This window comes from Rattus rattus, chromosome 4, assembly GCF_011064425.1.
Source record: "Rattus rattus isolate New Zealand chromosome 4, Rrattus_CSIRO_v1, whole genome shotgun sequence".
In the NCBI taxonomy this organism is placed as follows: domain Eukaryota; kingdom Metazoa; phylum Chordata; class Mammalia; order Rodentia; family Muridae; genus Rattus; species Rattus rattus.
The window spans coordinates 148,748,126-148,763,085 of record NC_046157.1 but is presented as its reverse complement, the minus strand read 5'-3'; the positions used below and the strand labels follow the sequence as shown (position 1 = coordinate 148,763,085).

General features: G+C 53.0%; 1 protein-coding gene across 1 annotated transcript in view; it reads right to left on the bottom strand.

Moving 5' to 3' along the window:
- Speg (striated muscle enriched protein kinase) overlaps positions 1 to 14,960 on the bottom strand; it is a 49,762-nt gene that overhangs the window by 20,807 nt on the left and 13,995 nt on the right. The window contains 9 exon segments of the mRNA XM_032901404.1: positions 152 to 256; positions 522 to 641; positions 3,894 to 4,117; positions 4,215 to 4,404; positions 4,511 to 4,669; positions 5,794 to 6,054; positions 8,493 to 8,668; positions 9,398 to 9,486; positions 9,694 to 9,869. Of these exon segments, the coding sequence (XP_032757295.1) occupies positions 152 to 256; positions 522 to 641; positions 3,894 to 4,117; positions 4,215 to 4,404; positions 4,511 to 4,669; positions 5,794 to 6,054; positions 8,493 to 8,668; positions 9,398 to 9,486; positions 9,694 to 9,869 (1,500 nt within the window).

The following is a 14,960-nucleotide window of genomic DNA, read 5'->3' as shown; positions in this document are numbered from 1 at the left end:
AGCAAAGATGTTTCTAGATCCCACTTCTAGAGTCCTATCCTCCCCTGTCCCCCATTGTATGCTCAGAAGCCTGGGCCTTGTGGTGCCCCTGCCTGAGCCTTCTCTGTTCATACCTCATCCCCATCCTCTGACCTGTATGACCCTCACCTACCAATAGCCATGTCCAGACTCCTGGGTGGGTTCCACGAGAGTGTGACCATCCTTCCGGTCACAGCCACTACCTGCGGAGCGCCATCTGGAGGGCCTGGAACCACATCTGAAAGCCACGGGTGGGAGGTGGGAGGTGGGAGGTGGGAGGTGGGAGGTGGGAGGTGGGAGGTGGGAGGGTGCTTTAGAGTCTCACGACTCCACAGGATCACCAACCCTTAGAGAGCTAGGCCTGAGGCTCAGCCACAGGCACAGGGACAAGGCCAGCTGCTCCCCCAGGAGTGGAGAAGGAGCTGGTGTGGAGCACCACTCCCCCGACCTCACCCTTAGTTGGTGCCAGCGGACACAGCTACTAGAGAAGATGCTTGCCTCACCTGTGACATAGAGATGGGCATAGCAGGCTGCTTTGCCCAGCTTGTTGGCGATGACACTCTTGTAGACACCAGCGTGCTGAGGCCCCACAGCTGGGAACACCAGGCGATGTATATCCCTGTCTGTGGGGGAGGGACAGCGATACATGGCTGATCAGAGGACCCTTTATGGGCTGAGCCCATGGCAGCTCAATCCTGGCCATACGTATATTGCCCACTGCAGAGAGAGGGCAAAGGAGGGAAGGACAGGGCAGCCACCAAGAGGCGTATGTTGCCTGGAGTCAAAGATAATACTTGTTCCTTGGGCATTTCAAGCCTAGCCACTTGTCACCTTCTCACACAGGGTTTGTCTGTCTGTCTGCCGCTATGTCTGTGACAGCTCCCTTGTTCCTGTACCTCCAAGGAGTTACTTCCAAGTCATCGTCCTGACACGGGTTTCTTAGTAGATTTCCCCTCAGTCTCTTCTCAGCCTAACAGCCATTGCTTGGCCCTCATCTCCAGCGGAGACCGAGGAAAGCACACCAGAGATCAGCTAAATCCAGAAACTCCAATATCCATCCCACCATCTGGTTGCCATTCCTTCCTGACTACCTGTCCATCAGGACCATGGACACATCAGGTGGGTTCCACCACCAAGTCTGCTCCGCCATACTCTTCCCTTTCAGAATGTTCTCCACTCTTACCTTCTTTAAGACACAGTTCGGGCACAACAACTCTTACTTGAAGCTTCCTTTTTAAAGACACAGATCAGTGCATGACCGTGAAGTCCATCCTGCCATGGCCCCACACCCCTCCTTCCAGTGCCCGGATGCCCTCCCTGGGTCTCCAGCCCTCTCGAAGCTCATCGATGGGTACCAGGGCCCAGTGACTTTAGAGATCTCTCCTCACTCCCATGAGTCATGGCTCCTGTATAGCTCTGCTTGTTCTGCCTAGAATGCAACGCTTTGCATGCAGTAAGTGCCAAATATATGTCATATTATAAATTATAGTAAGAGTTGCCTGCTCTGTGTTCGTCTGAGGCCAGGTACCTGACACGCTTTCCTCAACCCTAATCCTTTCAACAACTCTACAAAATGATTCCCATTTACCCAGGAGGTCATGGACATTAATTGACTTGTCCAGGGTTACACAGCTAGTAAATGATGAAGCAATGGTTTGAACTTGAGTTCCATTTCATTCCAAAGCTCATTCCTTGCACTCTCCTCCATCAATAATAAGGATGCTGTCGTCTGGTGGGACATGAAGAAGTGGTGGCCCGTGCTGTTCTCCTTCACCCCAGGGATGTCCCCAAACCCGCCTGCCTTCCTTTAGCAAGCTGGAAGTGGCCATCCATTCATTTATCTCTGCCTACATTATTTAAAGGGGAAGAGACACCAAAGGCTGCCAGTGACCCCAGATACAGGCACAGCAGAGATGCCAACTCCAATCCGAGACAGACATCTACCCAGGGCCTCCAATGGGGACACAGGACGGTCTGTGACTAAGCAGTGACAGCTTCGGCTGCTGCTGGCACTAGGAATGAGATGGGGGTGGAGTTGGGGGAATGGGGTGTGAGCGATTAAAACCAGTCTAGTTCTCATTTCTTCATATTCTCTCTGTCTCTCTGTCTCTCTCTCTGTCTCTCTGTCTCTGTCTCTGTCTCTGTCTCTGTCTCTCTCTCTCTCTCTCTCTCTCTCTTTCTCTCTCCCTCCCTCCCTCCCTCCCCTCTCCTCCACTCTCCTCCCCCTCCTTCTCTTTGACAGAATTTCATGTAATCCAGAGCAGCCTGGAAATCACTGTGTAGCTTAGAATGACCTTGGACTTCTGATCCTCCTTTCTCTACCCCCAAATGCTGGCATTACCGGTGCGTGCCACCATGCCTGGCTTAGACAGTAGTAGAGGTCACACCCAGGCCTCCGAGGATGCTAGGTAAGCACTTTATCAACTGAGCTACATCCCCAGTCAGAAGTCAAGAGCCGTCCTTAAGACTTGGGTCAGGAGGTCCTTGCTTACCTTTAAGGAAGTGTCTGTACCTGTCTAAACCTCAGTTTCCCCATCTGTAGACGGGCATAAGAGTACCTGCCTCACAGGCCTATGGCAAGGTAAGACTGTCCCTGTCAGGTCTCCAGGATTTGGGGTGCACCACATAGAAAGCACTTGCTAAGGGGCTCATAGGGGCAGTTCTAGAAGAAAACCATTACGAACGGAGGTAGGAGGAACTCACATGAGATCTGTGTCGCTTCAACAATAGAACACAAATGTTACCTTGGGAAAATAACCAGGCAAGAGAACTGACTCCTACTCAAGTCCTGACTTCCTCTTTCCTATTTCCTATTTGTCAGCGACCCTGGACCCGCTTCCCTTCAGCAAGACCCTGCACACACCAGCCCTTCCACTGAGATTTCTCAGGCTTGGGGGCAGCTCTGCTTTATCCACAGTGAGAATAGTGGCAATAAAAACTGTCATAAGATTTATCACTTGCTGACTGCTTGGGATCTACAAGGCCCGCTTTGGGGTGATGGTGGCAGTGGCTCTGTGTGTGTGTATGTGTGTGTACTGTGTAGGTGTGTCTGTGTCTGTGTGTATGTGTGTGTCTCTGTGTGTATGTGTGTCTGTGTAAGTGTGTCTGTGTGTCTGTGTGTGTCTCTGTGTTTGTGTCTGTGTGTGTTTGTGTGTCTATGTATGTGTTTGTGTCTGTGTGTGTGTCTCTCTGTGTGTGTCTGTGTGTCTGTGTATATGTGTGTCTCTGTGTGTGTTTGTGTTTGTGTCTGTGTGTGCTTGTGTGTGTCTGTGTATGTGTTTGTGTCTGTGTGTATGTGTGTGTCTCTGTGTGTGTTTGTGTTTGTGTCTGTGTGTCTGTGTGTCTGTGTATATGTGTGTGTGTCTGTGTGTGTTGTGTGTGTCTGTGTGTGTTTGTGTCTGTGTGTGTGTGTGTCTGTGTGTGTATGTGTGTGTCTATGTGTCTGTGTATATGTGTGTGTGTGTCTGTGTGTGTCTCTGTGTGTGTGCGTGTCTGTGTATATGTGTGTGTGTCTGTGTGTGTGTCTGTGTGTGTGTCTGTATCTGTATAATGAGCTGATTTGATTCTCATCACAGCAGTTGCAAATGAGTGTAGATCCCACTCTGGATTCTGTAACCTGCTTACAGTCCCCATGCTGGTCAGCAGCAGGTTATGCTGCCTGCCCAGTAAATGCTAACGCAGCCACTTGGGGGTGACTCAGCAGATGGCACTATGTGGACTCAAGAAGGGACAGACTGACCTCAGAGCCCCGAAAGGCTCTGTTTCCCCAGGCCCTTCCACATCTAACCAGACTACGAAAGGAAGACCCTGAGGGAGGTTCTAGGGGGAGGATTAGAAAAGTCAAGAGGTTGCTGGGTCTCTTCCTGGTCACATACACTGTGTCATGCGTCGGTCGTCACTGCTTTGAATGCGGTGGCCATTGTGGAACCAGCTGATGGTGGGATAGGGCAGGCCGGTCACTTGGCACTCCAGCATGGCTTCCTTAGCTAGTCCCACTTCCAGATCTTGCAGTGGCCGCAGGAAGTCAGGAATAGACAGCCTCTCTAGATCTCCATGCTCTGGCTCCTCGGGGATAGATGGCATCTTCTCCAGCTTCGAGCTGTAAGAACCACATGGCTACCCAGCTATACCCTCCTGGCTCAGGGTAAGGGTCCCTCAGAGGCACTGCAGGCAGAACCTGGGGTCCTAGGTGGTACCTGGGGCCAGAGGCCGCTGTCCGAGGCTCCTCCACATACAGCTGGGCAGAGCAGTGGGCCTGGCCATGAGTGTTGGTGGCACTGACTTCATAGAGTCCCTCGTCCTCGCTGCCCACCCGGGCAATGTGCAGTGAGTGTAGCCCCCCATCCTGCCGCAGCCGCAAGTTTTCACTCTCATTTACAGGGTGGCCTGGGGACACAGATGTAAATCTACTAAGGCAGAGGGACCTGTCCTCTGGGCACGCCCTGTCACACCCACGATGTTTGCTCAGCCTATTCGGAGTGGGGAACCATACCAAAATGAGTCCAGGTAACAGAGGGAGGCGGGGTGCCGCTGATCTTGCAATCCAGGCGGGCAGCACGGCCTTCTAGCACCTCCACATCTTCCAGCAACCGGGTGAACAGAGGCGCCAGCGATGGCCGGACCGTCAGCCGGGCACTGCAGGTCAGTTCATCTGGGAGGAAGTGGGTAGCACTGGGTCAAAGGAAGCTGTGGAGGCCCAGACACAATCTCAGCCTTAAGAGCTTGAACTGAGCCCCACAAAGGCTCAGCATGAGGGCCGAGGCAGCGGGCCAGGATTCATAGACCAGGCCTTCCTAGGAGTCAACAAGGATGGGCAGCAGCGTGCCAAGGTGGGCTGGGGACATTATAGCAGGGGACCTGATTAAGCTCTTACCTTATCATGTTCATTCAAGATGAAACATAGCTGGACTTTGAGAAGGTTTGTGAGGATAAGCCCACTGCCTAGACTTTCCTCTGTGTCCAGTTCATGCCCACACTCTGTCCCACCTGTCACATACCCAGAGCTGATACCTCTTGGTCCCACTCTATACCCCGACCCCAGAGGCAGGTGCCCTTATCTCTGCTCTTCACAGAGAATAGGATCGGGCCAGCGATGCCCTTGATAGTAACGGCGGCTGGCATCCCGAGTTGCCAGCCTTTGACTCATATAGGGCTTTGTTCTCGGTAGAGGTGATCTCACTAATCCTGCCAATCCCCCCTGCCTGGTAGGTATTAGCACCATCCACTTTCACAGATGGAAACAATAAAGCTCACACAGGGGAAGTGACTTGTACAAAGACACGTGTTTGTCAGCTTGCAGGGCAAGAATAGAGACACCCGAGTCATAGCTCCATGGACTTGCTCTGTCTTGGGAATAGAGGACATAAGAACATTTCTGTCCCAGGTATCACTCTAAGTCAGAGGTTCTCAACCTGTGGGTCGAAACCCCCTTGGGGTCCCAATGGCCCTTTCACAGGGGCCACACATCAGAGAGTCTGCCTGCCAGACATCTACATTACAATTCATAACAGTAGTAATGAAATAACTTGTTATGATCGGGGGTCACCGCAACATGAGGAACTGTATTAAAGGGTCACAGCATTAGGAAGGGTGAGAACCACTGCTCTAATTGCTCATTGTTTGTGGGGGATAGGGTGGGTGTAGACGCCCAATACTATCTCCTGGCCCTGGCAGTTAGAGTTCCATTTCCTGGACACCTATTGTGTACCCAGCTCCTTCAGTCGCCTCCCCAGCTCTGGGGACCACAGAAGCCCTAGAACCTGAGGAAGTAGTTACCTTTGACTGTGCTCAGCTTGCAAGTGTAGACACCGCTGTCGTCCTCATGCACAGAGGTCAGCAGCAGCTTGCACTTGCGGCCATCAAAATGCATCTTGCATTTGAGCAGCGCAGGCTGCAGCAGGCGGCCACGGCACAGCCAGTCCACCTCGACGTCAGCTGGACCTGCCACCAGGCACTCAAACAGCGCCATCTCCCCGGCCCCCACGTCCACGTCCTGCAGGGGGGCCAGCACGGCCAGGGACCGGCTTTCAGGGTGTGCTGAGGGGAAGGCAGCCACAGTAGGCACAGACAGAGCAGAGACACACAGGGCAAGGGAGACACACGCATACGCACACACAGAGAGACAGACAGATACAGAGAGAGAGATGCATTTGGTTCCTCTGGAGACTGGGAAAGCCCATCCACCCCAGGCAAGACAGCAATGAGCCCCTAGACCTGGCTCTGAGATGGGAACCCATGTTGGACCCCTGGGAGGGGGAGAAGTGGTGAGAGGTGAATCGGAATTGAGGGAGGGGATCTTAAATGAACAACGGCGGTGGTGGTTGTGGTGGTGGCGGTGGCGGCGGCAGCAAAGAAAACACAGCACACCAGCTGGGTACAAACTGGACTTTATTTGAGCTACGAAATAGTGTTTCCAAACCTCCAGTCCCACTATGACCTGCTCCTGTGCTCAGTCTGGTTACTCTCTCATTCCCAGACAGAGCGTGTCGGATGTGTCTGTGAAGAAGGGTACCCCACTTGGTCCTAAGCTTGCCAGCAGTCAGGGCTTAATCCCAGACCTCTAGCTTTTGGTCTCTTGTGGAATAAAAAATGTTGTGCCATTTAAAACCCATTTCTGCAATGGTCAGTGCCCTGCCCTTCCCAGAGAGTCTCCTATCCACTGTGCCTGCCCCTCTGGGCCCCTGCATCTCACAGATGCTGTGTTCTATCATCTTATTCTGTCTTATCCCGCCTCAGCTCAAAGGTTTTCTTCCCTGACTGTCACAGACACACAGACAGACAGACAGATAGACAGACAGTGGCCTGTAGCAGCATAGCACATGCATTCGCTGGATGCTCCCTACAGGGAGGCTGGGGGGAGGGGGGAGCTTGTCACCCCTCATGGCCATCCCTTCTCAACACTCAGTCCTTCTGGGGGCCTCCTGGTCTGCACAGCCACATATCCACTTGGGGAGGGAGGATCCACAGGGGCCCCGATGGGTTACCCCAGGGTGCTGTATGGGCTAGGGAGGGAAGGGGAGCATGGGCTATGTCCGGGCCGGCGAGCCGGCTGGGTCTGTGGGCAGGAGGCAGTGAAACACAGCGAGGTCCAGGAGGTGCCTGAGACAGGGGTGCAGCTCGGAGGGTAGCGGGGGCAGCGCAGGTGGCCCCCTGAGCTCACTCGCCTGTGTACAGACAAAAACCTCAGTCAGCAAGCGGCAGGTTAGTGCGGCACACGTGCACACACACACACACACACACGCACACACACACGCACACACGCACCCATGCACCACACGCACACACACCACAGACCTCGCTAGGACCCCTCTGGATATGAAGTTGCCTCTACAGTGGTCACTTTTGGCTCCCCATAGATCAGCACTGGGACGAAAGGGCCAGTGGTTAGTCTGGTCCCCGGGTTCCTCAGGCAGAGACCCTGAGCAACAAAGGGGAGAAGTATTCATAGTCATTAGGAACACCCCAAAGCCTACGGAATGTTGGAAGGAATCCCAAAGAGAGAGAAGCACCAAGACACAGGTTAACACAGAAAAGCAAGGCAGAACCCAACCCCAGAGAAGGAAGAGGGCAGAGGCTCAAGAGTTTAGAGCTCAGAGAGGTGGCAACCATAGCAACAAGAGGAATGGGGGACAGTGAGGCAGGCAAAGCCTGGCAGAGGAACTAGGACTGTAGGTCTGGGCTCTAAGGGGAGCTTAGCAGTGCCTTGGGAAGCCCCTAGAGTTGGCCTTTGCCAGGCCTGAAGGACCGGTTCCCAGTGAGGGGCAGGGAAGGACGATGGAGTAATAAAGGGCCGAGGAGATGTCCCTGTGACATCACATGGAAGGGAAGGTCAAACAGATGGCCAGCCTCTGGAGGGGTGACCCCGCAGCCTCCAAAGGGCAGCCTGGATAGATCCCGTAATTCCTGCTGCTGCCTGAGAGCCCTACCATATGTCCCCAACTCTCCATCCTTCAGGGCTCTGCAAACCCTGGCACCCCTGATGTCCCTCCGATGTTCCACGATGATGGTACCCTAAGGGTCCCTTCGAACGGGTCCAACCACCAGCCACTGCCCACTGCTACCCCAACCGCAACAGTTTCTGAACGACAATCAAATGTGTTGGGAGAGCGGGGGTGGGGGTGGGGCACAAAAGGAGGGTAAGAGAGCTGGTGAAGAACAGGCCGCACAGAGCAGGTGGTGAAGGCTTAAGGGTGTGGAAAGAGGGCTGTAGGATGCAGGGCCGCCAGCTACTGCCGGCACTTATGATGGAAGGCGGGGAAAGCAAGTTGGGGAGCTAGCTGATTATGGAATTATTTTCTGTGTGATCTTGGGCAAGTCACTTCCTTTCTCTGGGCTTCAATTTCACCAACTACCATATAAGCAGCGGGACCAGGGGGCATTTCAGTGTGGCATCCTATAACTGAGGTTGTCTGCGAGCTGTCTGGTGGGGTAAGGATGGAGAAAGGCAGGGATTTCATGAGTGTACGGCCTCTCACCTCGGACCTCCAGGCGGGCCTCACACTGCCGAGCGCCATATTCGTTGACCGCCTTGCAAGTGTAGAAACCAGCATCTCCCCTCTCAGCAGCCAGGATCCTCAACCGGCAGAGCCCACCCTCGGCTTCCTCTGCAAAGCGCCGCTGGTCTGGGCGTACAGGCTGCCGATTCCTCAGCCTGTCAAAGAGACAAAGCCAGAACCTGAAGCCCTTCCCTGCATTCACAGCTACAGGGGGTGGTAGGCTGCAGAGTCACCCACCGCCTCCCCTTCCAACCGGCTTCCTAAATCTATATGGCTGATCAATGCACCCTGGGGATCCGAAGCCAGGTTTACCTGCCTCTACTTGGATCTCTCAGAACCTGGTTCACATCTAAATAGTTCGTAAATGTTCCCTATTTTACTTCCACTTATTTGTAGCAGAAACATAGATTCCCACTCCCTAAAAGAATATGAAGAACAATCTTTAAAAAAAATTATAATTACGCTGGAGACTACATAATCAATTAAAAATGAAACTCAGAACCCAAAACAGTGTAGAGGCGGGGACAATGACATGCTGAGAGGAATGGTCCAGCTCAGAAACAATGTGTGGGGACTGGGTTTACCCTAGGCTGGGTACAGAATGGTTTGGCTTCAAAAATCACCGTGCGTCAGCTGATGGTGTAAGTATGATCAACCCTCTACAAGCCAAGAGGTGTCATTCAAAGCTGGTAGACACGAAATCGCTCATCGCCCCAGCACCTCCCCAACAGAGGAAGCCCTGGACAGTCAGGGTGGTGCTGCTATAACTGAGATGGGATCCCAAGGGAAGGTCTGTAAAGTTCTGCTCCCTTCTACCAAAGCTGGTGTAGCTGGGGTGGGGGATGGGGTGTCACTGGTGGGTGCTATAGGTGGTTGTAACTTACCAGGAGACCACAGGCTTGGGCTCCCCCTGCACGCGGATGCTCATAATGACATCTTGACCTTCTCTCACTGATTGGTCCATGAGTGAGACCTGAAGGAGAATCCCAAAGCATCAGGGGTGACAGAGAGCTAGGGGGCCTGGGACAGAGGTCTCTTCCACACCAGTCTGTCTCTGGGTAACGGTGGTTAATGGGGAAAGGTTCTGTTCCGCGTAACGCTTAAGAGTGGCCTCAAGAATAAGGGGTGTGCATAGGGAATGGTGTCCCCAGAAGGCTGGATACCAGCCTCGGGGGCTGACCTTGAAGGTTGGGGGTGCCTTGGAGGAAGGGTCAGAGGAATCTCGATCTTGGCTGGGACTGGGCTTCATGGTAGGGGTTCGGGACCAGGTCTCCCCAGGCTCTGGGAACTCCTCTGGGGGGCTCAGGTACTCCTCATCAGAGGTGATTGGGCTGCTGAAGGGGGATGTGGACGCGCCTGGAAGAGAGATAGAGGATATCAAGGGAGAAGGATGGAGAGAGTCAGCTAAGAATATTGCGAAGGTAAGGTATCTCCTGCAGGTCCAGCTCTGACTTCATCGCCTGATGACCATGACCAACCACTTCCTCTCCCTGAGTCCGATTCCTCCTGTCAAGGCCTGCCAGTTCTGACCCTGATGATATTCTACAGAGAATAGCCTGGAGCAGTTTGGCCAGCAGAAGGGCCACTAATGGCTTTTGGGGCAATGCTGAATTCTACTCAAGCGGTTAACTTAAGTTGCTAGCAAGACGCTCCAGAGGAGGCAGTAGAAACCTCTGGGACCCCACAATTGCAGGACGAAGCGCTGGTTTTTTAGGTGAGCTGGGCCTGGCACAGAAGAGCAGCACACACCTCAGACAAGCCCCATCCTGACCTCTGTCCCGGGCCAATGAGGCGGCAGTGTCCAGGCAGCCCTTCCCTCTCTCCCTTCTCAGCTTCCCCAGAGGCACCTGTTGGCCCCACCCCTACAGCATGAACCTCAGATTCTCAGGAAATGGGGAAGCAGAAGTAGATCACCCATAGAAAAGAGCGTTCGGCCTAGGAAAAGAGGAGAGGGACACTTGAGTCTGCTTTGGGGGAGGGGTGTCCCCAGGGCCTTGAAGCTCTCCCCTACAACTGGCCAGGGGCCCGGCTTCGCTGAGCTGGCGCTTATCCGACTGCCAAATACAGACATGAATCTGCCACAGCCCCCTGGCCCCTCCTCCTGGTTCCCCAACCCCAAGCCCCCAACAGTATTGCACCCCAACTCACCCTGAGGCTGTGCAAACGGACCCCGTCTGCACCTTCCTTAAGTCTCTGCCTTGGCACCAGGCCCCCTTGCCCACTGCCCACTGGCCTTAGCTCCCCAGGGAACAGGCGATCAGCCTGCCCAGCCCCACTCACTCGCTGACCCAGCTGAGGCCCCGCACTGAGCCAGCCCTGGGGGAGGGGAAGTGAGCCTGGGAGGGGGGGAGTAGGTGGGGGTGGCCAGCAAGAGACCAGGCAGCAGGCAGGCGCTGGCTGGGAAGGTGGTGCCTGCTGAGACCATGGGAGCAGCCCCTGGAGTGGTGGAATGAGAATGGGGGAGGGGCAGAGCCCAGACCAGCTGAATTTAGCCTCGGCTCATTCCAAGCAGCTGGCTGTCTGCCTTTCCTCTCCTTACAGCTTGGGACACTGACAAGAGCTGAGCACATCAGTAGGGCCTGGACTTCAGGTGTGGTGTGGGCACCCCAGTCCTCAGAGGGGCATAAGGGTGGGATGGCACTGCACTGAGGCATTTAATATCCCTGCCTGGGCCATAAGTGTTGATGATACACCATAGGAAGCATCATGCTTTGCCCAAACCAACAAGATTCCTGACCTGGGAATACCTAACTAGCCAGCCTTAAACCCTAGAACAAGCCACAACCAGCTCTTTCAGACACAGAGAACCAAAGAACTGTCAGGGCTTTGACCCTCCTTCCCAGATTTGTCCCTTGTCAGCCTAAGGAAACAATGCATGGCTGCAACCCCCCAGGTCCTGCACTAGGCAAGTCCAGGAGAGCAGGTTCTTCAGGACACAGGCCTGCATCCAGCTCAACCATGGGTTCTACTGGATCCCTGCTGGCAAACTGCCCTTCACCCATCAGCCCACCAGGGACCAAAACTAGGAAAGTGTGAGCCACCCCTCACCAATGGTCAGTCCTCACCAGCATCCATTCGCACCCAGCAGGTGGGGGGAGGGGCTTGGAAAGAACAGAGGCAGAGGTGTTGAGCTGAGGCGACAAGTCACTCTCCCTCCTCTATCCCCTCACTCCACCCAGGGCCACATTCTCAAGCTATGACCTGTGTTCCCCAGCAGTACTAGTGATGAAGACATCTGGGGGCCAAGAGGACAGCCCACTCTCAGGCTGACTGTCTCAAGGTTGGGGAGGAGAGAGAAATCAGAATGGTATTTGTGGCTAGAGGCGTGGCCGCCAGCTGATACTGATGTCATAGGCACAACCCTTGGAAGAGGGGACTCATTTCCCTCTACAGAGTTTAGATTCCTGGCTCCAGGGTCACCTCCAGGCTGGACAGTGCTGAGGCAGCTCCTAGGCTAAGGAAAGGAGGGTGGGGCAAAGATTGAACTCTGATTGCCAAAGGTCTTTGCGTGTTTTAGAGACCCCTGGTGGCCAGCAGGGAAATAGCACCTAGGTGCTAGCCAGTCATAGAGCAGCAAGTCTAGGGCAAGCCTCTTGGCCAGATTGCTTGCCAGGCTGCAGGCTCTGGTTCCAGAGAAGAACGGATGAGTACTCTCTGAGAAATGAAGTGGTCTCTGTTCCTCCATAACCCCAAAGTACGTCACCAAGCTGTAGAATCCCAAACTGTGCTGACCTCATGGGCAAAAGTAACTTTGTAAACATTTTTGTTGCATTCCAAGCCTGATCCATGTACAAACCCAGATTTCATGATGGGAGATAACACCAGCAAGGTGCTTTTTCTTCCAAACCTTCCCATTACAGGACCACTTTTGACCCAGCTCTCAATGAGCTGACTCTATTCATACAGCTGCCCTTTGGACAACTCTTTCAGGCTGGTATCATTCAATAAGAACTGGCAATAGAAAGCCCACAAGCAGGAACTCCCCCAGGCCAGTGCATCCAGTCAGGCCTAACATCCCAGCTGTCTGTAGTCTCTTCACTACAGACACAGCATCTGCGACCACCCAGTATCTAGCACACAGATAGCATCACCCAAGGCCCTCTACACCAGGACTGTGTGAATGATGCTTGAACCGCCCACATGGGTACCGCTTGGGACTTACTTTGAAATACAGATACTTAGACCTTATCCAGCCCACAGAATTGATTTTCTGAAGTGAGGAGTCAAAAACTGTAATTTTTTTTTAAAGCCCTCTAGAGATTCCTAGGCACATGAAAGTTTTGAGACCTAGGCAAATCCTCACAGGAGGATGGAACTCTAGGAGGTGATTTCTCCGACTCTCACAGCTCTTGGCCATTCAACTTCAGAGCAGGGTTAAGTCTCGTTCTACAGCCCTCGAGTTTCCAATAACAGCAGCTGGCTTCCTAATTTGAGCTAGATCTTCAACTCCATGCCAGTGATTTCAAACATTTGGTTTTTGTTCTTTGTTTTTCAAAATGCTTCTTGTGCAGTTGGGCTTTTTGTTTCTCTGTTGGTTTTATTTTTGAGACAGGGTATCTCTGTGTAGCCCTGGCTATCCTGGAACTCAACCTGTAGACAAGACTGGACTTGAACTCAGCGATCTCCCTGCCTCTGCCTCCTGAGGGCTGGGATTAAAAGCATGTGCTACCACTGGCCAGTATGGTTGGTTGGTTTTCAAAGTTTGCTGAGCACTGGAATTGCCTGGAGAGTTTCTTGGGCTATGGCCATCTGGGCCCATCCCCTGTAGTCCCTGATTTATAGTCTGGACTTGGACTGATGTATCTGTTTGAATCATTCGTTTCTCAGTACTGGGAATTGAATTTAGGGACTCACATATTCTATGCAGACTTTCCACTGAGCTAGGCTTCTGTTTTTAAATTTCGAGACAAAGTCTCGTTATGTCTCTTAGGGTGGCCTTAAGCTCACTCTATATCCCTGGCAAATTATGATCTCAGCCTCCACCGTAGCTAGGATTGCAGGTTTGGGTCACTGGATACAGCAGCGGTCTGTGTATCCGGCACAGTCTTAAGGTTACTGATGCTTTTGAAGACTTAGGGGCCCACACCTCTGTGATTTCTTCTGCCATCTCAACCTCCCCTCTCAGACAGAGCCATATTACCCTGGGTGTCCTCCCCAGCATCCATAGGTTACTCAGGGAGTTTCCATGACTTGAACTCTCTGGACAGCACTTCTCTCAGTCCTTTCCCCTCATCCCCAAGTCCTGTGGTCCACACAGCCTCTAATCTATCTAGCAGTGTCTCCAGACATGGCTTCAAGGGCCAAGGTATGGAAAAGACAGCCATGTAGTCAGGGGACTTTGACTTGATAAGAAAGAGTAGCCAGGGGGTTGGGGATTTAGCTCAGTGGTAGAGCGCTTGCCTAGCAAGCACAAGGGCCTGGGTTCAGTCCTCAGCTCCAAAAAAAAAAAAAAAGAGTAGCCAGATATACTTGGGAAGAATAGTGGAATAGTGAGCAGGAAAGGGGATGAGTGCCAAGGGAGAAGTCAATAAAGGCCACGTGTGTGTGTGTGTGTGTGTGTGTGTGTGACTCTTGGCTCTGCGAATGAGGGAAAATGTGGTATTTAAATTAGAGCTTGGTTTAGAAAAACTAAGGCAAACAAACTATGTGAGGCAGAAAGTGTAGACTAAGAGGTCTGCAGCCTGTTTAGGAATGGACATGGATGACAAACTAAGAAAGTGGTAACAGGACCCAGCGTGGGGGCACACACCTTTAATCCGAGAGCTTGAGAGGCAGAGGCAGGCAGCTCTCTATGAGTTTGAGGCCAGCCTGGTCTCTAGAGTGAGTTCTAGAACAGCCAGGGCTACACAGAGAAACCCTGTTGAGAGAGAAGGGGGGGGGGACAGAGAGAGACAGAGAGACAGAGAGACAGAGAGAGAGAGAGAGAGAGAGAGAGAGAGAGAGAGAGAGAGAGAGAACACCATGTGAGACCAGGAATCTCTTGTCACCTGTCTCCACCCAGAGAGACCTATGCTCTATTGTGTAGAAGGTGGAGGCCCACTGAAGGACTGGCCTTCTCTCTGAAGGCCAAAGAGGGCCCCACAAGCTTTGTGGGGAAGGAAGAATGGGCTGGGGACTAGCTAGCACTTCCAGGTGACCAGGTCTTCGCCTTTGTCAGCCAAATGTGCTGCCTTGTTAGGTCCCGCACAGTCCCTTTTAAAAATGGCTGCCACAGTGATCACCAGAGAAGAAGTAAGGAGAAAGAAGGGCCGGGCTTGGAGGTGGGACTTGTCTCAACGTGTTGTCATGACAATCTCCCCAGAACTCCCTGGGGCAAGAAGAAACACTGCTGAGAATGTTTCAAGTTTAGTTTTAAATGTATGAAAAGCTGGTGAGAATTTCACTTGGTCAGCTTGACCCAGCTGGGCAAGTGTTGAATTTCTCACATATGACTATGCTGGATTGCTC